The sequence below is a fragment of the Meleagris gallopavo genome, chromosome 16, assembly GCF_905368555.1.
Source record: "Meleagris gallopavo chromosome 16, MGAL_WU_HG_1.1, whole genome shotgun sequence".
Classification (NCBI taxonomy): domain Eukaryota; kingdom Metazoa; phylum Chordata; class Aves; order Galliformes; family Phasianidae; genus Meleagris; species Meleagris gallopavo.
This window is the reverse complement of record NC_139419.1, coordinates 6,374,290-6,402,010: the sequence shown is the minus strand read 5'-3', so window position 1 is coordinate 6,402,010 and position 27,721 is coordinate 6,374,290. Positions and strand designations below refer to the sequence as shown.

Below are 27,721 nucleotides of genomic sequence, written 5' to 3'. Positions count from 1 at the left end.
GTGCAGGCTGTCCCCAACAGCTGACTCATTTTCCAATCAGAGACGTCCTGCCCTAGGACTGTATGCCTACATCCCTCCGTCACCTTCCTCCAGGGACCACAGGGTTCTGACATCACCTCAGTCCTGCACTAAACTCTTCAGTATTCATGCAGGCACAACAGCACCTTTCAGAATGCTTGCTCTGCCATTCACCAGATTGCTAACTGTAATCAAATCAGTTATGAGGGCTGCTTGCTCAGCTTGGCTTTTGAAGCCCACACGGTCGGAGAAGAACTGGAAGATCTCTCTGCAGTCTCCTCCACAGCCCAGTTACTACTGTACCCATGGGATTCAGTTCATCAGTACGCTTAGGTAAACCAGAGCAAGCTCCTCCTAATTAGTACAGCCAGTGGGATGCAGTCTGCCTGAGCTAAGGAAGAATGTCTGTCCAACATCAGTGCCTGAATAAGATCCAAAATCATGAGAATCTCTCACTCCTAGCTTGTTAGCAGGGATTTGCTTATTTGCCTGCTTTCTCTGAAGGCAAGGAGGACATGTTGTCCCTGGCCAATATGAAAAGTACAGCTGCGTTCAGGCTTTGGAGCAGAGGGCTCTCTTTGTGCAGCAGGTGTCCTTTACTCTGGTTACACCTTCCAAGAGCAGCAACAGGCTAAGAAAAGGCAGGAGAACCAGTTAAAACAGCAACTAGATGCAGTACCTAAATACACCCACTGAGCTGCCTAGAGTTCAGCCTAGAGGAAATCTTCACCCACACTCCAGTTGCTGCAAAAACAACCCAAAGGTGGGGTGAGCAGAGTCAGCAAGCTGGAGGGAACCCCAAAGACTCCCCCCACCATAGGAGAAGCCCAAGGAACAGCAGAGGCAGGATTTGACTGAGTGCAATCCTGCCCCAGGGCCCCGTTCTCACGTTCAGCATGGAGGCATCCCTGCGGAACTCCATCAGGTCCTCGCTCAGCTTGCTCTGGTTCTCATCCAGCACATCTACAAGGGAGTGACAAGATCATGGTTATTGTCAAGGCCCACATAGCACCCAGGAGAATAGAGCAGAGGACACACACCGCCATCTAACTTTTGAACAAGGGCTGGGCATGGCACTCCAGTATTTTTGGCTATTCTACCCATTTTTATGGGGAAGTGTGCCAATGGACTACACAGAAAGAAGCCATAAAGGAAAGGTGGTAGCTGCATGCAGACATTCCTAGGATTTGCCATAAGAGCAGTGACTGAAGGCCCCATGATGTACAGGCAGCACAGAAGTCAATAGGACCCCTCTTTGTTCCTCCTGTTTTAAAAACAGAATGAATCCTTTAACGTAGCATCCTACCAGTGCTGCCCTGTCCCTACAGCTCCAAGCAGACAGCTCATCTGGTGCAGACTCACCAAACTTGAGTTCCAGATTCTTCTCCAGCTGGTCAATTTTCTCCGAGAGCTTCCCCAGCATGGAACGCAGGAAGGCAATTTCCTGGTCCTTCTGGGCCATTGCCACCTGCATCTCATGGAAACGATCATCTGTCTGCTGCAGAAACTCCTTCAGACCCTCAAACTTGCACATCTCCAAGTGGGTCTCATAGGTGTCTTGATTTCCTATGAATGTACACCTACAAGGGGAAGGCAGACACTGGTTTGGAGCAGGACACACTCTGAGAAACCTACCTGCTCAGTTGGCTCCAGGCTTTTGTGAGCACCCAGCTGTTTGTCCCCTACAAGGAGCACTGGTACTGCAGTTCACCATCCTGCTGGGTTACAGAGACCAAGCAGCTCCCATTCTTCTGGCCAGGGTACTGGCCCCAAACTGGTTTGCATGTCTGTCTACAAGGTAGTTGCAAGGAGCAGCAGATCATGGGCAACAGACACGATATGGTGTCCACTAGTGCTCACCAGGAACCCAATCTAAGAGCCATCAAAACCAGTGGAAAAAACTGCTGCTGACTTCAGTTGGTGCTGGCTGCAGCATGGCAAGGAGTAAAGACTGCTTTGTCAGGACTTCCTTGCTCAGATTCTGCCAAGACATCATTACCCACAACAGAAAGTTTAGCTGTGCAGCCTGCAGAGAACCCCCAGGCCACACCTCTGCTCTTGTGGCAATCAGCCTTCTGAGCAGTCCCCATGCCCTGGGAGAAAGGCTGGCTTGAAAGACACTGCCACGGTACTTGCTCTGTCCTCCAGCTCATTCTGCTGCTCACACACCTCATCCCAGCCGCCAGCAGAGCTTACAGTTGGGTGGCATGAGCTGCCTGTTCTCAACAAGAGGCCTGGGGGCTGCCTTCTGCAAGCTCTGCCAGCCTAATTGCAGTGTAAGGCACTGCAATGGTAGAGTTGTTCACAGCCCGTGGGGCTACCACAGGGCTGCAACAGCCAAAAAGCAGCTCAGAAATGAGCTCAGTGCATCTCTCCCACTAAAAAGCACCAGCTCCTTACCCATACTTGGAATGGGGACACTTGATGTGTTCACACTCTTTCAGATGTGCCTCCAGGTTCATTTTCAGGAGAGGTGGGCAGCTGGGGTTATTGGGGCAACGAACTGGCCTGTAATCACAGCTGCTTTCATGATCTCTGCCCGTGGAGAAAAGCAAAAGGAAGGAAAATCAGTGACAAGCAAAAAATTAACGGAAATCACACAGATCATCAGGAAAGGAGCTAAGCAGACCTGTGATAAAAAAGCCTGCCATTCTAATGCCATAATTACAGCTTTAAACTTTTATTTGGTCAGCAAGTTGAGAGCAATAGGTCACATTTATGCAGGGAACATCTCATTTTGCAGCTGATCGGCTGAGCTTTCAGCCAGCTACCAGCAGCAGGCAACAGCCAGGTGACAGCAGGAAAGTGAATACATATAGAATAAGGAGAGAAATGGATTTCAGAAAACACATTCCCAGGATACAACCAGGGTAACTCCTTTTACAAAAAGAATCCCTGAGTCCCTTCTTGACCGCAGTCACAGTGTTCCACCCCAGAAGTGAGGTGGCTGCTTTCACTGTCTGTCCTGATGCTGACTGCCAGGTTAGCCATGAGCACAGAACAGCACCTTTTCCCCAAGACCTGACCATCTGTCCCCATGCTCAGATTGAGACATAGTGAAAAGAACTGTCCCCAGATCCTTCTGCCTGTTCCCACATCTTTGCACAACCAGAAGAACGCTGCAGGTGGGAGCTGTACTGTCTCGAGGGTATCTCAGCAATTGCTGGTGGTAGGGGCCCTGCCTGGGGAGGCTGTGTGCTGGTGACAAACCACTTACTTCCTGACACTCAGTTTAATTGTAAACGGGCATCCGCGGGGGTCCACCTCAAAGGCAGCAGGCTTACTGCTGGCTGCAGGCCGGCAGCCATACTTGCAGTGAATGAAGAGCTCCCCAATCTGCTCAGCCACCGCAATGTTGTTCACCACCACAGTCAGCTTGGCGTTGTCCACAGGGCACTTCTCTGCAGGTGGGGAAGAAAAAGAGTCAGTGAGGGCTGAGACGCTGCAGGAGCACTTCAAAGAGTCTCTGTGTGTGAGATTTTATTCTATACCCTTCTCTATCCAAGACGGCCAGCTCCCAAGTAGGTGACAGTGGCACGAGCCATGAATACTCACACATGGTCTGCAAACTGCCAGCTCTGGTTTGCCTTGGAGTTTGGTGAAAAGTTCTATTTTGTGTTAATTCAAGGCAATTCAAGATAATCATCAGTGAAGGAATGCCACTCTCCTTGAAGCAGCCTGGTGCATGCTGAATTGCAGAAGTATGCACGGAAAGTGCCCACAAGTCTGCTGATGGCCCACACATAATCCCATCTCCCACCCCAGCCCAGAGCTAGCTATAACCGACACAAGCTGAGGGGACAGGAACAATCCAGGGCTACAATTGCAAAGTCTTTGGTTGCAGCAGTGTTGGTTGGGATAGACTCAGGGCAGCACAGCGACAGAGAAATCGGTATGCAAAGCAGAGGGACTCCCTGACATGCAGAAGATGAACGTCTTAAGGCAGAAAGAGCTACTGTTTGCTGGGCTCCTCAGGGAGCTTCCTCAGGGCTTGCTGTTCTGGTAATACAAATGGTTTTGTGCTGAAACAAGAGGGACGCAGGCTCATGCCAAGGGAAGTAATTTTTGGAGTGCAGAGCCCAAACGAAGAAGGAGGTGGCCAGGCCAGGCTGTCAGCCAGAAGCTGGGGCTCCAGCAGGCTGCTGGGAGAGTGGGGTGAGCTCCAGCAGCTCTGCTCTGCAGGCGGAGCTGGCACTGAAGGGATATGCAGACAGAGAGCTGGCACTAATGGGTTGGGGGAGGAGGGCTTGGTGGTTTCTTGCCAAACACGGCCCCCTTGTTCCCTAGATGGGTAGCCGCAGAAAGCTTTCATTCTGAAATTAGTGGGTCAACTCTGGGCAAGACACATATTATCCTAGGATTATCCACTGCCTATTCCTGGATTTGAGAACATCCTGTGCCCAAAAGCTGGGGCCAGCCCTCCAGTGCCCATGCTACACTGCATACCATCAAAGCTTAGGGCAGCTCAGTCACCCGAGTCCCAGTCCCTCACTGCTGCAGTGTAGCAGCAGTGGTAGCCTGGGACTGACAGCTTGCTTAAAGCCTTTCAGATATCATTCTAAATGAGCAGGTTTCTTTTAAGTGAAAGCAAACAAACCAGAACATGACAGCATTTAGGCTACATCACACAAGACCAGTTCTGTACTCACCAGATGTTAAGGCGCATCTTCTACAAAACGTGTGCTGTGGAAACAAAAAAGAAAAGCGGTGTCAGCATAAACTATATCAGATAAATTATCCCCTGTGGCTAATGAGAGGAAGGGTTGGAGAGCCCAAAGCCTGTTGCACAGGGATCTCAGCAGCTGTTCAGTCTGCTGCGTAGCTCAGGATGCTCTTGGGTCTGCAGCATAGGGCAAAATCAGGCTTAGAGGGGGCAGCTGGTACAGGCAGCTGAGATTCCAGCACAGCTCCTGTTCCTGATAAGCACTAAGTACATGTTTGTTGCTTTGAGGATTCTGCTCTATTCAGATCAGGATATAGACATGTCCTGCAATACTGACATTCTTACCCTCCAAGACCACATGGGATTTATCTACTTTGCCCTACATTTTAGTCCATGCCACTCCTCTCCTTTTCCTGAGCAGTCTCCGAGCAGAGGAGCACCACTCTCTCTGCCCTTGGCCAGTCAGCCCATCATACACACTCTTCTGTAGCTCTTCTAATGAAGCTGTCCAGTGCCAGGTGGATGGGACAGCTAATTTGTAAACCCATTAAATGCACTGTAAATTTTGCCCCTTGATATAGCTCACTCTCCATTCTTACAGCAGAAATGTATGGCAGCCATTTAACCTGATAAAGTAGCAAATCCAATCTAAAGTGCTAAAGAACTTAAAGAAAGGAACGATGTCTGCGGCATTTCATAGGTCCTGAACTCACCCTGGTGGGTTCCCTGGGGACTCCTCAGCCACATTTCCCTGCCCCAGGGCTTGGCAGCAGCACTGGAGGTACTGCAAGGCACTCACTCTTCAGAGCATTATCTGCAGCCCTGCTCATATGGCCTTTTCCTGCCCTGCACAGCTGCATGCTGCTCTCTCCAGAGCTGCAAAACCAGAACTGCAAATGAAGCCACTCTGCTTCCTGCAGGAGATTATTTTTTCCAATATTAACTACTAAATCTCTGTCTCCACAAAGAGCTTCTCATTGAAATGATGCAGCAAAACTGAACCAGCTTCCAGAACCTCCAGGGACAACACCCCCTACAATAAACAATCCCACTCTGAGCTTGTTGTTACAGTTCTATCCTAGCAATCAGCTAGAAGCACATCAGAAGCATTAGTGAGTCCATCACAAAACCATCTTACCATCTTTCTTCAAACATAGCACAGAAGCAGTAATAATATACAGCTTCTATTAAAATCTCAATAAAATGGAATATAGAAGAATATTCATAATACTCTCTGCCTTTCATTAGAGGATGCCAAATCCCTCTGCAAGCATTAACTAAATGAAGCTTCAAGCCATTCCTGTCTTATAGAAAACACTTTTTTAACAACTGAAAAGCAACTGTTTCCAGGGTGCCCAGAGGCAGCAACACCCTGCAGAGCCCTTCACACAGGGAATAGGAGCTTTGACATCACCGAAGCCAAACCAGGGAGACCGAATGTGGCCAGGACTGGCAAGCTGACAGTATACTTCTTCAGGGAAAAGCAGACCAGTTGTGAACAAGCCTTGGGCTTCTCTGGCTAACCGCAGTGCCCTGCATGCCCCATGCAGACAGGTTCAGAGCTGCCTTTAGGAAACCTGCCACATGCTCAGCAGCATCTCTGCAGCCACTGACAGTCACTGGGACAGTCATGGCTTGGCTATGGGTCACCTAAGACATCTGTGGAAGCCAAGCTCATGATCTGGAAGAATACTGCCTTACCCCACAGGTTGTGATGACCGGATCCTTAAACACACTACAGCACAGTTGGCAGCACAGCTTCACGGAAGGCTGTTCAGCAAACACCAGTGGCTCCTAAAGAGGAGAGAGAAAAAGACAGAGAGCAGAGTTAAAGCAAACCCAGGAGCTTTCAACTCTGCAAAAGGCTCAGCAAAGCAACTCTTCAGTGATGAGCCAGAGGCCCAGGACACACTAAGGATGTCATTATCTCTAAATAAATATTTGCTTGGATCTGTTTATTTCCAGCATGCAGGAGGCAATGGAGGAATGACACTGGGAATGTCTGGAGATCCTCAGATCATTACAGACTGGGAGTCACTTGCATCTGGCTGGACTAGAACACTGACAGCAAACTGCAGAGACCATCTTTGTGTGAAAAATTCAAGTCACCAGAACTGCATGCACTGCACTGCCTGGTATTCTCTGCATGGTTGGACTCAACAGTGTGGTGTCAAAAACATTCTGGGTACTAAGCCTGAAGTTTAAAAGCCATTTTAAAACAGCTTGCCCTTTTGTATTTTGAAAGACCCTGAAGGAAGTGTTCTTTCATTCCCTTATGATACAGAAATAGCATTGCCTTGCCCAAATAGGCCCAGTTCTTCAGATTTGTTACCAACAGAGACTGCTGGAGCACTGGGCACATCCTATCTGATTGGCACAGCTCAGATCAGAATGGGGCTCAAAGCATTTCGAACCAATCACTGTGGCTTACTCTGCCTTTTCATCCCCCACTGCTCTCACAACTGCAAACATGACCCCCTGGGTTCCTAAATATGAAACACACTTTTATCCTGGATCTGTGGCAAAATGCCACTTGACCTTTCGTGCATCCACTGTGGGCTTAGGCACTGGGTCACAAGCTAAGCACTGCTTAGAAGTGCCTTCCCCTACAGGGAGGGACATGAGGGCAATTCCTTGCTCCCCCCTGGGGCTTACAATGAAGTCAGTGGGGTGCCACACAGCCCTAAAGGCAGGATGGGGCTCTGAATCAGGGAGGAATTGTCTTAGCTTGCCTGGTGCTCAATCACCAGGTTCAAGATTTACAGCTCCCTTCTGCTCTATAGCAGAGGCAGGGAATCACGCACCACTTTGCAAAGCGTTACAGTTTTTCAGAGAAGCAGAAAAGACTCACCATCATCCCCTCTTTACATATGGGGAAATGGTACACAAGGAAGCAAAGCAGAAGTCGGTAGGGAAAACAAAATTTCAACCACGAGTCCTGAACCTTAGTTGCCAGACAACATGAAAAGCTCCCCGTGCTAGCGGTATGTACTCACGGGAGTCCGCTAAGTTACTCTTTTGACACTGAACTTCCTAATACTGCTCCTTCCGACAATCCCAAATACCTACTGGCTCCTCCTCTTCCTCATGGAGTGAGAACGTTGAGCGCAAGGACATGTTGGACTCAGAGTGCAATGAACGGACGGAGATAGCGGAGTCAGAGCGGCGTGGGGTGCTGATCGGAGGCTTCAAAGAGATAAAAACCAATTCTTGTTATTGCAAATAACTCCCCCTGCTCCAAAACCCTATGCACAGAGAGTTAATTCAGCCCCCCCCTCCACCAAACTCAGCTGCTCCATTTGTTCATCCACTTTGCCAAGCTGCACTGAATGGTCTCTGCGTGCCTCCCTGCTGGGGACACCACGCCGCGCGGGGACAGGACGGCCACCATCCAGCTCCAACTCGCTCAACTAAGCCGACATCCAGATTCCAAGCACGTCACTTTCTCAAAGGTGCATTTGTTTGGATACTTACTGCGCCCACCCGCAAAGTAATGGCTTGGAAGAATTAATCCTGCGCAGAAAGCTGTGTAAATCTCCCCCAGAGACAGCTACCAGCCCCTGCAATTTCTCTAATCTCTGCAGCAGCACTTGTTGTTTCGTTCGCGATCCAACTTCTGCCAATTTTTTTTGCGTAAGTGTGCAGACTTCCTTCTATTCAATTCAGCAACAGGCTGACTCTGTCGCTTCCTGCTTGGGAGGGGAGAGCTCAGTGGACACTGCGTGCACCAATCAAGAAAAATCCCACTGGTTACGGCAGCCTTGGGGTTGGTTTTGAGGGAATGCTGCCACTGGAATATTAACCAGCAACGCATCCCAAAGGGTGCAATATCAACCAGCAGCACATAGCCGAGATGCAACTCAATGTCAGAGCCAAAATGGAGACTTCAGACCACTGGGACTAGGGGTCTAGAGCAGCCGGGAACACAGCTACTGCCGGGTTACTCTGCAACAGATCCTTCTGGCAGATGGAGAAAAGTGTAGGGAGAAGCAATTCAAGCTTTCAAGGAGCAGAATGAATGGGCTGACAAAGAAATGGCAGAGTGAAGCCAAAAACTTCGTGCACTGAGCATCAAGATGTCCTATGCCTCAACTGTCTGCACCTGCAGTACCATGCCTACAGCAGCAGGACCACTTAATTGAGGATCTCCAAGCAGACCCCACCATACTGGGCTGCTCCCTCTGCTACCCTGCAGACAGAAAATGCCTTGCTCATGTTCAGTCTACCCTGGGTGAAAACATGGAACATCACACCCAAGAGCAGGTGAAACCAACGAAAGAGGCCGGGAGGGGCAGTCAGGAAATTCAGCAATAAAAGATGCAGAATGAGCTTCAGAGAGAGTGCACTGCAGGGGGAGTACAGTCCTCACTGGGCTGCAGGAGAAGAGCAGCACAGGATCCTGTTGGTTCTTCATACTGCTCCGCTCTGTAATTTTTATGATCCTGGGATCCCAGGAATCAGCAATGCTGCATCTGCTTAGAAGCCAAAGTATAAAGCTTTTTCTATAAAAGGCATGTTTATTGGCTAAATATGTAAACCTCGAGGAAGAATAGTTATGAAGTAAATCAATTTTATGCATATCCATTCATTATTTTCCCCCACTAGTAACACAAGTTACCACTAGTAACACAAGGTATTAGAACAAGAAGAATGACTGTGCATAGCTCCTATTCTGGAAGTGAGACAGAGATGAGGGCAGCAAAGGCAGGCTCTGCAGAGGCAGTTTTAGCAGCAGCACAGCCCATGTGCATCATCAGGCTGCAGCCAAGAGCATTTCCAGAAGGCCGGATGTAAGACACAGCCTGGCTAGGTGTAAGTCACCATCTTCAAACAACCCAGAGGATGGAGTGCTCACACATCTTTTGATTGAATAGCCTGTGGCTGGCTGGTAACTTGGCCACAGGCAAAGCTCCCTGTGAACTGCTGAGAGCTTGGACAGCCCAGCAAGCCGATCATCTAGCTGTTCATACTTGCCCCGATATTCAGCTGTAATCTTTAGGGCAGAGTTCAGAGAACCTATTCAAGAACAGGTCATTTCCCACCCTTTCCATGAGTGCTCCAAAACTGCCCTTGCTCCTGCTCCCCGAGGCTGGGAACACATGGCACTGTTTTCAGGGAGGATGACAGCAGATGCTCACTAATCCCTGCCTTGCACGCAGAATGCTCCGCTCTGCTTTAGGTTTCATTAAGAGAAACTTTAAAAAGAAAGAAGGGGGAGAGGGGTCACAGGAGGGCTCTGACTCCTCTCCAGCTGTTTCTGTGATGACAAGCCCTGGAGAAGGGTAAAACATAGTAAAACATAGTGATCAAGAAGGGAAATCCCAGATTATTTCTTAACAAAGCAAAGAAAGATTCATAAAGGGGTTAACAAAAGTTTGTCTGGAGCAGCAGGCAGAGCAGAGCAGCTCATGGTTTATTAGCACCTCATGCTGCAGGCTGCTTCCTGAACCACTCATTACTCCTTTTGCTATTTTTGCTTAACAATACTTAGCACTCCAGGAAGGTGGACTGATGCTGTCCAAGAAAGACAACTGAGAATAGGTCCTAGGAGAGACCTCCCCTACTGGCTGCACACCTCATTGTGTAACACAGGTTTCCAAAGGAGCCAGGGAGCTTTTCCATCAAACATGGCTAAACGTAGTGTCCCCAGCATCCCTGCTCCTCAGGAAAAACCTCATCTCTACTGCATAAGAACTGCACAAGCCAGGAAAAGAGAGCAGTGAGCACAGCACTTCGGCTCGATGCTGGCAGCCAGGGGTTGTCTGAAGCAGTGTTTCAGCACCCTGGGGTCAGTGATGTGATGGAGAGCTGTGTCTGTCAAGGATACGAGCCAAATGTTCAAAGGACTTTTTGAAAAACAAACACATGCTCACATAAAACACAGCAAGACCTCTGAGCAACAGAAGGAACTTTATAGGATGCTGACAATAAAGCTCTTTGCAATCTGGTGTCAAATTTATTTTAAGAAGTGCTGTTGCTCCACACTGTTGCTGCGACCCCAGGGCCTAAATGAATCAACAGCAGTGATCCATGTTTCCCAGACTCTGAAGCTGGGTCTTCTGACCTGACAAAGTCTACATGCACTCACTTCAAATGGAGAGGCTCCTACCCGCATGCCTAAATCTAAGCAGGAGCCCATGCTTGTGAGCTGGGGCTGGGGCACCAGGCACCTGATCAAGTGCTGCTTTTGTTGCTGAGGTTTGCTTTGCTGTTGCCAATCTTGATTTAATCGATTTATTCAATTTCATTTCTCTTTAAGCAATTAACCCTGATGGCTGTTGGGTCACTAAATTGCCAAAAAAGTAGTGTATAAGTTGAATGAGGAACTGGATACAAAACCGGTCAGTGCTTCCCTGCAAAGACACTGTGGGACATGGGCACATTTTTCTGAGAAGCCCTTGCTGATGTAATCCCCAGGAGCTGAGCCGTCTGCAGGGCTGGACATCCCACTGCAGGTTTCAGTCTTGCTCCCCGTGGTCAGAAGCCCCACCTGGAGGTGGAAGGAGGAATGTATTTTCTAGTCATAGCTGCTGGAGCAGCTGTGCTGCTGATGGAAGTTGACACAGCCGCAGCTACCGGTGCCAACAGCCCAGGAAGGTCAGGGCATTCTGCTTACATCAGAAGGCAGTCTGCTTACAACACCCTTACCAGTAGGTCTGTGGGATTTGTAGCTCCCCAACTCTGTAACAACATACTGCTTTCAAACAGTCTGAAAACGAGGCCCAGCAGCCAGCCCAATGGCCCAGGTCAGAAGCAGCCTCTGCTGCCCCACTGCCCAACCATGGGAGCAGCCAGGAAATGCTGAGTCTGCTCCTCCCTCCACTGCAGCCATCTGTAGCTGATGTAACAGTGCATGGGAATGAAGAGGGAGACAGAGGAACACCAGATGTCATTTGAGATACAACCAGGTAGGCCAGTCAAGAGGGGCCTCTTGGCAACACCTACCATGCTATCGTCCTCATCTCGTGGGGAGTAGGTGAGTGTACTGGAGGAAGATGGAGTCCGACGATGCTGCTTAAAAGTATTGGTTCCATCAGCTTTAAGGCAAATGAGAAGAAAAGAAAAAATGATCCTTAGTAACAGTTCTAAGCTACAGGTTTCTGTAGCTGTAAGTGCTCCTTGGAAAAAGAAAAGAGTAGGGACTCTGCTACATCAGTTCCCAACCTGAACACATCAGCACACACAATAATCCTGAACTCTGACAGCTTGCTGAAGTGCACACAATCCTTTAAAAGTAGCTTGCCCAACAAAAAGCATAGATAATTTCCTCCCAGGCCCATAGGTTAAAAATGCTAATAAAAGGAAACCTTCCACATCCACAAGTGATCAGTCAGATCACTTAGATCTAGGGAGGTTTGGATACTTCTCGTAGCACAACAGAAACATGCTGTACTAAATCAGAGATTTGCATAAGGATAGTATTACTGACTGACACAAAATTTTAAATGTAAATACTCAGGAGTCCAAAATGATCTAGAATTTACACATGTAATCCAAACATTTCCTCCAGGAAGGTCATTAATTTCCTTATCTAAATCAGTGTCAAGTGCCAGTTTCTTGTCTTTACTAAAGTAAGGATATTTTTATTCCAAAGTGAAGCCAGATCTCTTCCCACATTCACACTGCGTGCCAGAGCTCAGACTCCTCACCTGCTGGGCTTTGAAGAACAAAGCAGAAGAATTTTAGATGAGCAGATACATTCACGCGCCCTCCTGTCTGAGCTAAAAATGACCATGGAGGTTTTACCAAAGTGTACAGAGTGACACACGGGCAAAGAGTGAAGATCAGAATTTTCAGCCCTGGTAACGATTGCGTGAGAAGTCACATGGATAAATAAGATTTGAAACTAAGCTTTGTATCAGATCCTGTTGCGCTATCCTAATTTCAGCAAGATCTTCCCAGTTGTTCTGCTCATGCTCATTCCATCATGCCTGGTGAGCAGATGTCGTGATTAAGTAACACTTGAGCTGCGTAATACTAAAAACAGTACTCTGGCACCTGTCTGCAATGAACACACAGTGACTGTATCAACAGCTCCATGAGCTGTGAAACGACGACGAGAAGAAGCCTGATAAGATTCTTGTCCAGTGCTCTGGGAAGAAGCCCCACACATGAAATGCACTCACCCTTTGTGATAGTCGTCACAGCAGAGTACGCTGGCCCAAAAGTTGTTTCCATTCTTGTCTGAAATATAGACAGAATGAATGTCAGAGTGTAGCAGTGCAGCACAGCCTGACGGCTTGCTCCTTCTCCTGAACTGGTAACTATATATGAATATAGCCTGTATGCATTCTTAAGTTTCATTTGTGGATACTGTGATTTTTCAGGGGAAAAAGTATCAAATTTTCCATCATTGTCATCATTTTCTCAAAAGAAAGGATGAGAACATGAGAAGCAGCCCCAGGTCCTGCCCAGTGCTCACGGCACCCACACTTACCCCGTTAGTGTTTTCTGAACTAGTGATGTTTGGTGTGCCACTGGAGAAACGATTGAAGCGGGTGTTCTTGTTTGAGCTCATAATCTAGACCAGCACTTGTTAGTCATGGGAAGTTTGCTCTGTGGAAGAAAAAAGACAGAAAGAAAGTTAGGTTCATTGTACATCTTCCAGGCTCAGGGAACACTTTCCTCTAGTATTCAATCCAAGTATTTACCTAAACTCACATAAACCCAGATTTTCAGAAGCAAGTGCCAAGGTCAAAGTCAAACCACTCCTGGGAGAAGCATTCAGCATTTTCCAAAAATCCAGCATTTTTTTAAATGACTCCTTAATCTCCCACATACTGGAACCTCATCATCATTTTACAAGTGTACAATCACTTCAATTGCAGACGAGACTCCTCAGCTGCCAAAGAAAAACACCATCCCACTGTCCCACTATCACTCTGTTCCAAATGAGACCCATAGAGATGCATGTGCCAGCTGTGTCTGACAGTCACAGAGCACACCACACCCCAAACAGGCAGAGGGGTCTGAGCTAAAGCCTTGGACAAAGTCTGAGCCTACAGAGTGCCAAAGGAGCTACGCATGCACGGAGGGCAAAAGGATGTAAAGCTGTACCAGCAAAGCCCCTATCCTTCTAAGAAAGAAACCTTACTTCAATTCACACACCCGTGATTCTGGATCTCACTCAGTTCCTGTTCAGAAACAGCCCATATATCATCACCCAGAGAGAGAAATCCCCTCCCTCAGAAGGCAGCAGAGGGCTCACTGCTCTTCTTCAGCTGTTTACCGGGTCCAAGTTTGGGAAGTCAAAGCATTGCACAATAATAATCTGTGGAAGCACATGGAGTTTGCTTCAACTTCTGCTGAAACCTGATGCTGGCTTGATGGTTCTAAAAGAACTTTAGAGAGGGGGTGCTGAAGCTGCTTCCCAGGAAGGAGCTGCAGCTCCATGCTGCCATGCTGCCGGGGACAGAAGTTCCCACTGTGGGCTCAGCACAGCAGGGAGCTCTCCTCCTTGGCTGCCCCTTCATCCTTGTAGCTGGAAGTCAGTGCTGGCACTCACAGCCTGTCCCAGCCCGCACAGTGCTCCAGGAATAAGCTGCTCAGGAAAAATCCCGATTAAGGATCCCTTTTTATCCAAGGTACAGTTAAATCTTGGTGTTCTCCCTGCCAGCCACAGAGTCCAAGGGCTAAGCAGGCAGACCAAACAGCAGTAGTGACAGACACACTGGCCAGACACAGTTGACTAAAACACAGCCCAAATCCGCTTTTTGCTGGTGCCTGGCTCTCCTCCTGCAAGCACCATGGGCTGCAGCGGGGCAGGGCAGTGGTCCTGGTCCCACTCCTTGCAGGAACATCTGCCTGCAGCCTGCAGCCAGGTTGGGGCTGCTCCCCATGCAGCTGCTCCTGCTGCAGGTTCATCAGGAAGCAAGGTGACTTGGCTCCTCCCAGCAAAGGATCTTCTTTTATCCAAGGGTGACACATCCCAAATCTCCAAGCACTTCATAACAGTGTGTGATCACCTCTTTTATAGATGGGGAAACTGAGGCTCAAGGTATGACATGACCAAGCAGTGCAGCTGGGACCCTTCAGAGCTCCTTCAGTCACAGCCCAAAAGCCCCTGCTTTGCACATATCCTATTCTCACATTTTAAACACTGCAAACATGATGCTGAAGATGTCCCCAGCTCCTGCTCAACTGCTCTGCTACCTGGCACAGCACACTGTGTCCTGCATGGGACAGCATCCACAGAAATCACTGCCCTTGGAACTAAACTCTTGGGAAAAGCTACAGGCTAAAAAAAAGAAGAAAAACAAACCAAAACCCAACCCAAAGCAATAAACAAAAACCCCCAAACCAAGCTCAGGACTATCTCAAAAACAGATCTGAATAATGTTTTCCAAACATTATGAAGCTCTGTCCTGGCTGCCTGCAAATGCCAGATCCCTTAGGAAATGCTAAGCAGAGTTGCTGATGTCCAAGAACAGCAGGAATGAAGCAGGACCGTGCTGCTGCATTGTGCAGATCGAGGAGCTGCCTCCCAGCTGCAGTGCGGCTCCAACAGCTCCAAACTGCCTGCAGCAGGGGCATGCAGGGGCACCTCCCCAGTAAAATGCACATTCCCTTGCTCCAAAGCCCACCTAGAGGAATGCAAGATCCCACTTCAACAGATCATGGATAAATCCAAAGCAAGGAAGGTAGCACGGGTTGGAACACAGGGATTTTCCACTCCTTGCTCATACCCCAAACCCTGCAGCTTGGCTGAGCAAACTACCTGTGAGTAGCAGGAGGTAACCTGCCCTCCATCTCCTCTGAATAGAAACTAGGGGAATGCAGGCAATGGAAAAAACATCAAGTGGAATATTTGCTAATGTGCATAACATCAGCTACCACAAAAACAGCCAATCTCAGCCCAAATCTCTGCAGCCATGGAATGCAGGAGTGACTTCAACAGAGCAGACATGTCTGTAGAGCAGCCTGCCAATGCATTCTGTCACGAGGCACTGAAAAAGGCCTTTGTCAGTTGACATCAAAGAACTTAAAAGGAAGCAGAGAAGCGATGGTGTTCCTGATGGCAATAGCAGCTTCCCAAAGCACTTACAAAATCCCCTCCAGATCTCTGAACTTTGGCTTAGCACCTGGACCTGTTGGATCTGACCAGAACCACATCCACAGGAGATGCTGACAACCACACAGTGAAAGCCTGTGTTACAAAAGAAATGCACTCTGTGACCTAGAAGGAGTAACTGAAATTTACTACCAATCACAGAACCCTTTGGGTTCTAAGTCTTCCTTGGACAACCAAACACAAAGGCACTGCAGAAATCCCAAGCATCTCCAGCAGCACCACAGAGCAGCAGGTCAGCAGCGCTCTCACGGGACACAGCATCCCAATGTTCCATCCCAGGACTCTGCAGGGTCTGCTTGCGGCTGACAGCAAAACAGCAGCCACAGCAAGAGGGCAAGCTCCATTCCCTCTCTGTGCACAAAGAACTGCTGGAAGCCCTTGTGTGTCCAAGCACCACAGCCCTGCATGGACCCAGCCTGTGACCCAGGCATTCTGTGCATGGAGTGGTGTTTGGTTTTGACAGTAAAAAGAGGGGGAAAAAATCTCCCTTGGAAAAAGGATGCTGTGGGAACCCGTTATTCACTGAATCACATGGCTGATAGCAACCAGATGCAAAGTAGGGGAAGGGCTGGCTTTCAGCATTTGCACAACACAGGGATCAACGCAGGCTTTGGAGATTGAAGGAGGAGAAAAGCCCTAAAGTTCCTAGTTTTGTAATCCTTGCAAGGAAAAACCCAACCAGCAGTAGCTGCAGACAGCTGGGAAAGGCAGCACTCCTCCCATCGTAGAACCCAGAAAGACAGCAGCAAAGCCATTCCCTGCTGGCTGTTTCCTGCTGCTGCCCTAGCACTGCACCTGAATGAGGGAGAGCCCTGCTGAGGGGTTGCTGCCCATAGGAGGGCTGGCACCTCCTGTTGCAAGGCATCGCACAGAGCTCACCCAGCAGTTCCCGATGCTCAGCAAAAGATCCTTACAGCCATCCTTAAGAACAAGGCCAACGCTTTGAGGGGGCACACGGCACAAGTAGGGATGGCAGAGGGCACATCCTCCACAAATGCTGTGTAATTTGCCCAGCCCTGACCCTGCAGCCAGTTCCTGGTGTGGGCACCGCCCTCTGGGCACAGTGGCAGCGCTGAACTTTGTGCCCACAAAGCTCAGCCGTCTGCCCTGTGTCTGCTTTGTTCTTCCTTCTTCCTCCCTCCGTTCACTGAAGCTATCTCTGAAGCTATTCACCCACAGCAGGGCTGGCGAAACCATACCCACAGGGGTGCTCACTGGCAGATGAGCCACGGTGTGCTGCTGAAGGCAGGCGTGGGGCTACCCCACAACTGGGAATGAGCTGCTCTAAAGTGAATTTCCTTATTTCACAGCCCATGTACTCGTGGTAAAAGACAAGTTTCTGTTCCTCTACCACACCGCAGCCAGAACAGGAAGGGTTACACATCCTTTAGAGGATTGATACATCACTGGGGAAATACTATTACAAAAGTTGAAGTGAGCTAAGCTGCTCCAGGGGCCCGGCTGGGCAGGACACGGAGCACCACCCCACAGGAGGTGGGTGCTGAGAGCAGGGGACTCAGAACTCTCCTTACAGGTCCGGTTTGGGCAGGCTCTGTCCACTTTGTTCTGCACTAATGAGGCGTTCTCATTGTTTTCCAGCTGTGAACTGATTCTCAGTGGTCCACAGCAGCCTGAAAGGGGAGGGCCGTGCACAAAGCAAGCACAAGGCAGGGCTCATGAGCTCAAAACCTGGCATTTCTGCACCTCACAACACCAGCAGTCACTGGCTTTCTTGCCCAGTGTCTCTGGCGGAAACAGCATTCCTTCGTAAGTGCTTGTGAAACTCAGCAACAGCATTTAAAGAACACTGTGATTATGACAACAATGAGTATCTAGTCTGACCTGTAGGACACGGGCCTGGAGAACACAGGTGAGCTACAGATCACCCAGACACATCTCACAGCATGGGAACGAGAGGGTGCAGCTCCTCGGGTGCTCCTCGGGTGATCCCTTTGCTCAGGAAAGGAAGTCATTTTGTACTACACATTCTTCTCTTCCATAAGGTTAATGATTCCTTGGGATGTCTGCAATACTTGACACCAAAACGTAAAACAATAACTTTCAAAAACAGGATCCCCAAGAAGCACAGCTGAGTAAGCTTCACTCACCACGGTCATCTACGGAATAAGTACTGAAATCTCCAAGTGTGCAGATTATACAAACTCCCCTGTGCTGATTAAGATTTACAAAGTCAGGAAGCCTGTGAGTAAACCAAACTTGGGCCTGTTATTCCCCCAGCCCACTGTCACAGTGTGCCCAGTGAACCTAGCAGGAGGCTGATCTAATGCAGGCAATAGGAAGCATTCCTTCACCCCACTGACAGGGAACACCGGTGCCTGTTGCTGCTGCACGCTGTGGAGAAATGCAGTAATGACAGGTTCAGGAAGGACTGGACTCAGTAATGTGCAACAGGTCTATAAATGGATATGGAAGGATCCATCGAGGACGTGGCTCCTCGCATTCCTAATCCATCTGCTCTGAATCTCAGAAATCATGAGACAAATGGATGGTGGAAAGGGGTTGGGCTCACGTGCTGAATGCTTTCATTTGCAGGGCAGCCGCACAGAGCTGCAGCTGAGCACGGAGCTGTGGGCACCTCCTGCACTCCTGGGTGACCTGTACACGGCCAGCCATGTGTGCTGAGATGTGCGTCAGTGCCAGAAGATCAAACGTGAAATGAAGCTCAGTCCTACCAGCAGAGCACGGCACTTCCAGCTGCTGGTTGCTTGCTTCTGCAGAACAGAAAGGCTTTTCATCGTGCACAAGTCTTTTCGTTGCTTTTAAAAGCCCTACAAACTTTTCTGAGCTGAAGTGAGACCAGAGCTGCACAGCGCTGTCATCAAGAAAAATAAATGTGACATTTTTAATTGCTGCTGCTTTTACCAGTGCTTTATTTTACAGCGGAGCTGAGAGGGCACATCCAGCAGTGTGACAAAAGCACAGCTGTCTGAACGCTGCCATTCCTTTCTGCAAATATAGTTCAGAAAAAGAAATACTTTCGTAGTAAATGTTCTTTTCTTCCATAAGGTTAATGAGCCCTTGGGACGGACTGGCTGTTTGCTATACTTGACACCAAAACCTAAAGCAATAACTTTCAAATGTGGCTGTAACAGGATCAAAACCAACTGCTCTGGTGGAACAAAGCATCTCATTTTCCCCAAAACGCTGGAACTGAGTTACAACAGCAGCCATAGTTCAATGCTGTTTCCATGTCACAAAAGCCATACTTGAGTCTTTACTTCCATTTTAGGAACCATCCACCTTCCACATCATTTTCCTTGCTCATGAGGCTGCAGACGAAGTCTGGCAGTGCCTGGTCCTGGTTGGTGCTGGTTGAGTGTCTGCACAGCACTGCTGGCATGGCTGGAATGGGCACAAGCAGAGCTCTCACACCTGGCCCTTATACACAATGAGCCTTAACACTGGCCCTAAAACTACAGTGCCGCACACTTCAGATCCTTCCCTTATTCTCACTTAAAGAACAAAAATCCAAGAGATAGAAAGGCTGCAATTCCTTCGCAATCCTGGGAGCCATTGGAAATGGCAAAGGGCTCCCACAAGAAATGCACAATAAAACTTGTAAATAGCATTGGTCAGGCTCGAAGCTCCCTACAAAGCTAGCACAGCCCAGTGGAGGGAATAAGGAATTCCCTCAACACACACAATTTACATACGAGGAACTCTATGGCATACCAGGTAAGCAGCAAAGCCCAGGGCATGGAGCACTGCTGCCAACACCCTGTCCTGGTAGGACAGCCCATGAGAAAGGAAAGCCTATGCCTGGAAGGCGTCAGTGAGCAGCACAGGAGCAGCAGGAGGTTGCACAGCAAACCTCTCCAGCAGCTCCTGACTGCCTTGCTCACCTCTCATCTCTGCCAGCACTGTGCAGATGGCTGAGGCCAGGTTAGTTTGCGCTTCAGCAAGGCTGCAACAGAGAAAAACAGAAAGTAACCTGGCCAGGTTGAAGTCACAAGAAATCTGAGCCTGTCATCATTACTCAAAATGTACCAAATATCATACTTCCTTCCCTGCTCTTCCCAAACATCTTCAAAAGTTTTGAAATTCGGTGACATGCTCCTGTTTGCCTTCTGGATGCAATCAGAGCACTTTAAAGATCCATATGAAACGCATCAGCTTCTTCCCAAATAAAAGGTCCCAGTAAATTTCAGTCATCTGTGCCCTTTTTGGGTTATTTTGCACAGTTTTCCACTGAGAACAAGCTGGGCACAATCCAAAGCAGCTAACGCTGCCAGGGACTCTTAGCCAGCAACCCAGAAACTGTAGTGCTTTACAGGCAGCATGTGAGCCGAGTGATGTCCTGCCCTTAGATAAACAAGCTCCAAATCTTTGATTCCTGAAGCAATCAATAGAGATCGACACTTCAATTGTGGCACATCTGCAGAGCACTGAAGCACCGAGCACTGAGCTTCAGTGTCCCACACCGTGCTAGGAAGGCTGTGTTTAAATTACCCCAGCAGACAGTCAGCAGCTGCACTGCAGTCACAATGGTTTGGGACACAAGGGAGAGGCAGTGAGATGCTGCCTCATCTCACCAGCACCACTTCTTTAAACAACGTAGAGGGCTTCATAGTTCTGAAACCACCGGGAACAACTCCAGCAAACACTCACTGCACACACTGCTGCACACATATTACATGTCCTTGCAAAGGAGGATCACAAAACTAGCTCAACACTGCTCCAACTAGCTGCAGGCAACAGGCACCTGCTTCTGAGCCCGCACTGGATTTCAGACACCTCTTGCTCCTCGTTATGGCACGGGGAGGAGAACAGTTCCTCCACTCTGCTGCCAGCGAGCACCATGCCTGATCCGTGGGATCCAGACAATATGCACGTTGTGCTGCCCTGCTGCTCCCATGCTGTGCTGTGCCCACACCACGCCGCAGGACTCACCCCTGGCAGCCCCAGCACAGCGGGGCCTGGTGACACACCACCATGATCCAGTTCCTGAGCTGCAGACAGGCTTCCCTCGGTCAGAATGCCTCTTCCGCTATCTGCGTGCGTGTATGTGTGTATTGCTCCCCAGTGATGTAAACAGAAAGGCATGCAGAGCAGTGGGCGACATGTAAATTCAGCTGGAAAATCCCACAGCTCAGCCAATCCTCGTGCTGCCCCGCGCTGCTCACAGACCAGAGGGGTTAAGCAAAAACAACCTGAGCACACACTGCTTTACGCCTCCAACCTGAGAAATCCGCAGGAACAGGATCATCCACCATTCACACTGAAGGGAGTTTGAGTGTCTCGACCTCTTTAGGTAGTTCCCAAACTGTTCATAATACTGAATATTGAGCAGCCCAACAAAGAGTGACACAGTCTGTGCTTGCAGAGTTGCTCCAGGGAAAACCAGTTAACAAAGTTAACTCGTTACCACAGAAAGGAAGAGCATTCCCTTGCTGCCGAATGGAGCAACACAAAGCCCTGAGTATGGGGGTCCTCCAGGCAGCTGCTGTGTCCCCATCCAGTCCCAAGGCAGGGGAACACAGCCAGCACGGACCTCACTGCCCATAGTGAGGGAGTGCACAGGAGGGATGATAACAGGCATAAAACAGAGGGAAGAGGTCTGACAGTCTGAGCGTGTCCACATTACTCAAGTGTTTGGTTAGTGAAACCAGGATTTGCTCTCAAGTGCCTTCCTCCTGGCACAGCTGGACTTGGCTTCAGAAAGTGCCAATCTGGGCTACAAGATGCCTCAGGATCAGCGAACGCTCAGCCCACGAGGTGACTGCTGAACACCACCCAACTTCAGCCACAACTGCAAAATGTCCAGCACTCAGGACCAGCCCACCCAGAGCTCTCTGTGAGCCAGATTTACCCTGTGTTTTCACAACCCTACCTGGGACACCCCAGGACTCAGGGGGAGCCTGCAGGGCACTAAGCAGAGCCCAGATCTTACACCTTCCTGCCTGATCCTTGGGAAACCCCAAACTCTTCGATTTCCTCTCACCAGACATGCAATAAGGACAGCACTTTCTGTTCTTTTTGATGGTGCTCGTGGTCAGCACCCCCACATATTTCCTGATCTGCTCCTCTCCTCACGCAGCTCCTGCAGCCACCGTGCAAGCAGCCAACCCCGACATTGCCTTCCTCCCTCTGGCAGGGCTCTCACGGCCATCTCTCACACTCTGCGACCGAACGGATCACTGCGGCTGTCCGCAGGAACCAGTGGGAGAAACAGGGCCAACACGCAACAGCTGTTTCACAGGAGCTCGCTGCTTAGGGCAGGCTGCGATACCTCGCTGCGGGGAAACGAGGAGGCACAATCTGGGGCAGAGGTGCCCCAGAACCGCTCCCCCGAGGGCGGCACAGCGCTCAGCCCGCACCCCGCTCTCGTACCACGCTTCTCCTCGGCCCCAGCAGAGCCTGAGCCGCCGTCTCTGACGTTACAGGACAGCCACGGGTCTGGAAGGCGCCCACGCTTCCGTACAATGTCAGGAATGGCTCGGGAGCGGTGACAGAAATCCACCCCTCCGTGCCCCACACTGCGTGAGGGCCCCGCAGTCCCCGGCCCGGCTCTTCCCAGCGCTCCCGCAGCTCCGCGACGGCCCCGCTCGGCTGTGGGCTCCCCCAGCGGTACCTGGCAGCGGCGGCGGCCGAAGCGCCGGTCCCCGATCCCGGCACATCGCGGCCCCAGGCCTCCCTCTCGCTCGTCTAGCGGCTCAGCTGCCGCCCGGGCCAGAAGAGCGGCGCTCTGCGCTCCTCGGGACTTGTAGTCCTGCCCGTCCGTTTCTCGCCGCGCCGCTGAGACGCTGGGACTACAATTCCTAGCAGCCCTTTCGGCAGAGCGCTGATTGGTGTTCCCACAGTCACTCCGCAATACAATCACTGTTACTACTGGCTTCTCCTGACGCCGTGCGGGAGCCAATCGGAAGACAGCAGACCACGCCTCGGGCCACGCTGCGCAGCGCGGCTCCATTGGAGAGAGGAAACGCATCGACCAATAAGCGTTGTCTCAACAGGACAATAAGGAGGGACGGCGATCACCTCAGCTGCTCAGGATTGGTTGGATTCACAGGCAGCCTGACCAATAGCGGCGGTGGGGTATGTATAAATTCAACAGCGAGCGGATGTTTCGGCCTTTCCAGGCTCGAGGTGAGCGTAGGTGCTGTGGGCTGTGTGTGGGCGCTGCGAGGCAGGGCGAGCCGGGGATGATTTCTGCTTTTCTGACACCTCGTCTGAGGGCAGCGGGCGGCCGCGGCCACTGCTGACGCTTTACGGCTGAGGCTCGCGGCCCCGCGGTGAGGCTGGGCCGGGCGGTGCGGCTCGCTCTCACCGCGCTGCTTTTTCTCTTTCAGGACCCGCCGGGAACCGGATCGCAGCGGCGTGAGGGGCAGTGAGAGCCTGGGCTGCTTCCCTTAGCGCCCGGCACGCTTCTCGCGGTGGACGCGTGCGGCGGTGCTGAGCGCACGTGGGGGGAAGCGAGGGCTGAGCGCTGGGCGGCCTCCGTGTTTCCACGGGAGCGCCTGTACCGGGCTGACTTGATAGCTTACAGATTCAATAAAGCTTTCAGAAGACTTGAAGTTCTGCTTCTGTTTCTTTTATGCGTCACGCGAGAAACTACAGACCGATCGTACCTCTGGCTCTGGGCACAGAGTGAACTCCGCTACATAAATGATTAACCTAGTGGGGTATGTGCGACAATAGCCAAAATACCACCGCAGCCACGGAGATTATTAAAAAAAAAATTTATTAACAGGAATGAAACAAAAGCTGTAAACGAGCCAGCACGAATGAGAAGTGCAAGTAATGCCGTGTTGTCTGGCCTGTGTGGGTGCACTGAGCACGGCTCTGTCACTGGGCGGCAGTCAAGGCCCGTGTGAAAAACGGCCGAATCTGGGGAAGGGTTCAGCAGTGACGTTGTGTGCAGGCAGTGGGGACAAGTAGAGCATGGGCAGTTTGTGCACGGATAGAGGGGGGAGTCGAGCCTCATTGAAGTGTAGGTGTGTTAGGAAAGGCCACTAATGCAGTTGTGATGTTTATGCTGCGTTGCTTAGGTCCCAAAAGGTGTATTCAAGGAGTAGCATTTGCATCTCCTCTACTTAAATTATTTTTTTTTAGCTTGCTTTTGGTCCCCCAATAAAGAACCAAGCCAATAACCGCTAGCTTCTTCATCAAGATGCAAGGCTTTCCTGCCTAGAGAAGAGGGAGTGTCTGCAGGGATTAGCAGCATGGGAGCAGGGGCTGCTGTTAAACTGCTATTCTGAGAAAATACAATACGGAAGGCAGGTTTGAGAGCAGATCTGGGTGTTGGAGCTGCCTGTCTCCTGTGCCTCTGTGGAGATTTCCAGGAGCTGCGCAGCCAGGATACCAAAATACTGCTGCCTCAGGCTGAGGGATGTAGAAAATTCTACTTTTTTTTTAACCTCAGCTAGCAAGCATGTGCTACAGCCCAGAATGAGAATGGAGGTAGCTGCTAAGAAGCATCATGTGAGGTACTGATCAGGTAGCAGCTGCAGGGGCTCAACAAAGCAGCACAAAACAGTTCAGTAGGTTTCCACTCCTTCATAAAGCCTGATCAAAGCGCAGGGCAGCTGCAGTGGTGCTTGGAGGCTGCCTCTGCTGAGGCCAGACAGGGCAGGGTGATTGTTGGGGAAGGAGTGACTGGCAGGGCTGATGAGAAACAGGAGGCCCTCACTGCTGTTCCCCAGGTCCTGTGTGCTGGCTGCCAGCAAGGAGCAGGCACTGCCTGGGGATGCATGGTGGCAGGAGGCTGCGAGCTGCAAACATCCCACAGGAACAGGTTTTTAACAGAAATAAGAGAACTGAAAGACATTTCTCCCTAAAAAGCTATTTATGAAAAGGTTTATTTTAGGCTCTGTGTTATTACTGTGCTGGACCCGTTTCAGCAGTTGCTCTGCACGTTGCTTATTTTACTGCAGCTCACTGAGAAGTGCAGCTCCAAGGGGTCCCCTCTGTTACTGCCTGCCTGGCTCCTGTGTTGAGGGTCCTTGTGCCCTTTGGGAATGCTGCTGCAGTTCAAGCTGGCACTATGAGGGGCGGCTGCACCCCGACTCACTGCTGAGAAAGCTGGTGTTTGGGGAGTGAAGGGTGGGTTGATTTCAGTGGTCCATTTAGAGCAGTGCAGGGAGGTTCAGTGCAGTGGGCACCTGGTGTTAGTGCATGTGGAATTGCTGAATAAGAAAATTGCCAAAGGCCAAACATATCATCCAGGTCTGTACTTTGAAGTGCAACTTGGAAAAAAGCAAAAGCCAAATGCTTGGCACCAGACAAAAGGGGTGAGGAGTCCATTGAAGAGAGCTGGCAGAAGAGTCTTAGACCTGTACAATCAATGCCTACAGCACTCTCCTCATCTTTCTTCTGTTAGAAGAAAGAGCTGTCCCAAGAGAACTTCAGAGATAGCAAAGCATTGTTGTGGTCTAAAAATGCTATCACACTTACATAAAGGTATTTAGAATAAGCTGCAGAACATTAGCTTTCTTCTCATTAAAGTACTAGAAATGGCTGTAGTAAGAGAACCAAAGCCTTTACCAAACAGATAAACAGTCAGGAGATCTCTGTACAACAGATGTGTTTGCAGGAACTCACTCAAACAGACATCTAAGCTCTTGTCTTCTGCAGGGAAGAGGAGAAATCTTCATCGAGGAGGTATGTTACAACACGGGAAGGACAGACAGGCAGAAGTAAGCAGCTACAAAAACTGTTGCCTTGAAAACAAAGCCTTCCTGCGTGCCTCAGAGTCTGAACAGCTGAATTCCAAGGGTGTGGGAAAAAGGAATTCAGGATTTTTTCTGCCCAGATGTTTGGTGGGGAGCAGGCACTCCCCCACATCATCACTCCTAACACTAACGCACCCGAAGACGCTCTGGGCTAAGGACTGTCACTGCTGAACAGATGCAGGAACCCATCCAGGAGTCGCAGCTGCACCGGGAAGTGGCTCTGGGCAAGGCAGGAGTGGAGCAGCTGGGAGAGGTGCTGCTTCTCTGCAGGGAGTGGAGCACTGCGGGGCTGTGGGTGCTGCGGGGCTCGGGGAGCGGCTGTGGTGCAGCCCGGCCGGCCTGTTGCCAGCCTGAGGAGCTTCTGCTGCTTTCACCCCCCACGTCTCAGCTCACCTTTTACGCAGATACAGACACAAGACAGACATGCACACACTGTCCACGAGGAGCGAGCGCGGCGCACAAACACGTGGCGTGAGTCTCTGTACAAATGCACCGAGCACATCAGAACCTGCAGCAGCCCGAGCCTCTCACTTCCTTCTTCACATAATCATGGAGCTTGAATTTGGGTTCGTTGGGCAGCTTCATGGACCTGTGTTTCAGTTCTCTGCAGGAAGGGGAAAGCACATTACTTCTCTGCCCATATAGCCTGCTACCAAGCCGTGTGACACCAGCCCCTTCACAGTGACTGGTGCTGCATGCCGTCCTCCCCGCAGCCAGGACCCCCCCTTACTTTGCGATGGCTGTGAATGCTAATTCCACATTGAGGCCGCTTTTGGCGCTGGTCTCCATGAAGGGCACCCCGTACTCCTGCAGGACAAAACAGCATTTGTACAGAGCTTCAGAAGAAATGTGAAGACATAGAATCAAGGAGGGGAGCGGAGGGTTAAAGGATGAGCAGATGAGGGAGAAGAGAGCGAGACAAAGGACGAATCCCACTCTGCACTTATCCCCATGGCTGCTGTGCTGTCTGCCCAGTCTGAGCATAACAAATACCCCCATGCAGCAAAGAGAACCTCCCATACCTTAGCCAATTTTTCTCCATCTTCCCTTTTCACCACTCTGTCCTGGGCTGAATCCACCTACCAACAGGAAAAGAACAAAGGGAGATTATTTGGAAGCTCAGCAGTAAATAAGCCCAAGCCCCAGGAAAGGTCTCATTCCCTCCCATCAGCATAAGAGCAATGCCCTGGCAGCAAGGGGGATCTGGGACTCAGATCCACAGGGTGAGCACAGGACACTGCTTCCATCTCCAGCACCTCAATTCAATGCAGCATTCCTGGGAGAGACTCTGCATACCATCAGCACGCAGAGCAGGAGTCAGCTCTGTGCACCAGGAGGGAGATGGGCAGGACCACAGCTTTGGTGATGACAGCATCCCTCCCTGGGACACATGGTCATTTTCTGCACCTCTACTGCCCCCAAACCTGCAGTTGCATGGCTGCACTGCACCCACCCCTGCCCACATCCATAGCATCCTGGCAGGACCAGCTCCATGGGGCCAGCTCACCTTGTTTCCCAGTAACATGAGGACCACATCCTGCTGTGCATATTCGTGGATCTCTGTCAGCCATGCCTGGAGGGACACAAGCAGAGATGGGCTGCAGTGAGATGGGCTTCAGGAATAGGAAGAGTCAGCTGGGGCTGCCCAGCCCTGGGCTCCAGGTGCCGTGTGTGGGGAACCTGTGGGTCCGCAGGGAATGAGGGACAGCGGGATGTGGTCCTCTCCTCTGCCCAGGTCTGCTGCTAAGGCAATGGGGCAATATGGGGACGCATCGCAGCAGAGTGGGGACAAGAGAGCACCTCGCTGCCGGCAGCGGGCTGCCCCTGATCACCAAGAGCAAGCTATCCAGCTGGTGCTGTAATTACACATGGCATAAATCTGTCACTGAACCGAGTCCATTGACCTTTCTGATTGCCAGGAAAGTGAAAATGTTCTCTGCGTGTCCTCCGGCATCCTCATCAGCAGCCCCTCAGCAGCTGCCAGCTGGGCACACGGCACTGACTGCAGCCCTTTGGGAATGCCCACAGCTCGCACAGCCGGCAAGCACCTCCCGCAGTGCCACCTCCCACAGTGTCACCTCTGCTGTGGGGCAGCACTAGCCACAGCTCCTTCCAGCTTTCTTTTTCCCCAGGCTCCCCGAACCCCATTTGTCTCCAGCGCAGAGCATCATAAAGGCTGCCAAATCTCCATGTCACCCGCAGCCAATGATCCACAGGTTTGCTCTGAGCACCAGCTGGGGATTCAGGGCTTAGGGAGGAACAATAGCACCCCAGAAA

General features: G+C 50.6%; 2 protein-coding genes, 1 long non-coding RNA gene and 1 other non-coding gene across 8 annotated transcripts in view; 2 read left to right on the top strand and 2 right to left on the bottom strand.

The window, feature by feature from the left end:
* TRAF7 (TNF receptor associated factor 7) overlaps window positions 1-22,502 on the bottom strand; it is a 28,894-nt gene extending 6,392 nt beyond the window's left edge. The window contains exons 1-11 of one of the 4 annotated variants that reach the window (XM_085237271.1): window positions 22,345-22,502; window positions 13,119-13,237; window positions 12,808-12,865; window positions 11,627-11,718; window positions 7,751-7,867; window positions 6,383-6,475; window positions 4,668-4,701; window positions 3,236-3,419; window positions 2,419-2,553; window positions 1,381-1,598; window positions 908-981 (exon numbers count right to left, since the gene is read on the bottom strand). In XM_085237271.1, coding sequence (XP_085093397.1) covers window positions 908-981; window positions 1,381-1,598; window positions 2,419-2,553; window positions 3,236-3,419; window positions 4,668-4,701; window positions 6,383-6,475; window positions 7,751-7,867; window positions 11,627-11,718; window positions 12,808-12,865; window positions 13,119-13,199 — 1,086 coding nt within the window. In that variant the 5' untranslated portion in view covers window positions 13,200-13,237; window positions 22,345-22,502. Of the gene's footprint in view, window positions 1-907; window positions 982-1,380; window positions 1,599-2,418; window positions 2,554-3,235; window positions 3,420-4,667; window positions 4,702-6,382; window positions 6,476-7,750; window positions 7,868-11,626; window positions 11,719-12,807; window positions 12,866-13,118; window positions 13,238-16,631; window positions 16,748-20,663; window positions 20,803-22,344 lie in introns of those variants that run through there. The other 3 variants (XM_003210693.5, XM_085237272.1, XM_085237273.1) reach the window with 3 other exon arrangements.
* An 81-nt stretch (window positions 22,503-22,583) lies between these two features.
* Window positions 22,584-23,287, top strand: LOC146543235 (uncharacterized). Its single transcript, XR_014886736.1, has 2 exons — window positions 22,584-22,859; window positions 23,063-23,287. It is a non-coding gene; the product is annotated as an uncharacterized LOC146543235 (long non-coding RNA).
* On the top strand, window positions 22,908-22,994 carry LOC116217784 (small nucleolar RNA SNORD60). Its single transcript, XR_004162495.2, has one exon. It is a non-coding gene; the product is annotated as a small nucleolar RNA SNORD60 (small nucleolar RNA).
* A 146-nt stretch (window positions 23,288-23,433) lies between the features above and the next one.
* The window catches only part of RAB26 (RAB26, member RAS oncogene family), a 31,626-nt gene continuing 27,338 nt past the window's right edge, over window positions 23,434-27,721 (bottom strand). Inside the window, exons 6-9 of one of the 2 annotated variants that reach the window (XM_085237274.1) lie at window positions 26,952-27,017; window positions 26,467-26,523; window positions 26,175-26,251; window positions 23,434-26,048 (exon numbers count right to left, since the gene is read on the bottom strand). In XM_085237274.1, the coding sequence (XP_085093400.1) occupies window positions 25,946-26,048; window positions 26,175-26,251; window positions 26,467-26,523; window positions 26,952-27,017 (303 nt within the window). In that variant the 3' untranslated portion in view covers window positions 23,434-25,945. Of the gene's footprint in view, window positions 26,049-26,174; window positions 26,252-26,466; window positions 26,524-26,951; window positions 27,018-27,721 lie in introns of those variants that run through there. The other variant, XR_014886735.1, reaches the window with a different exon arrangement.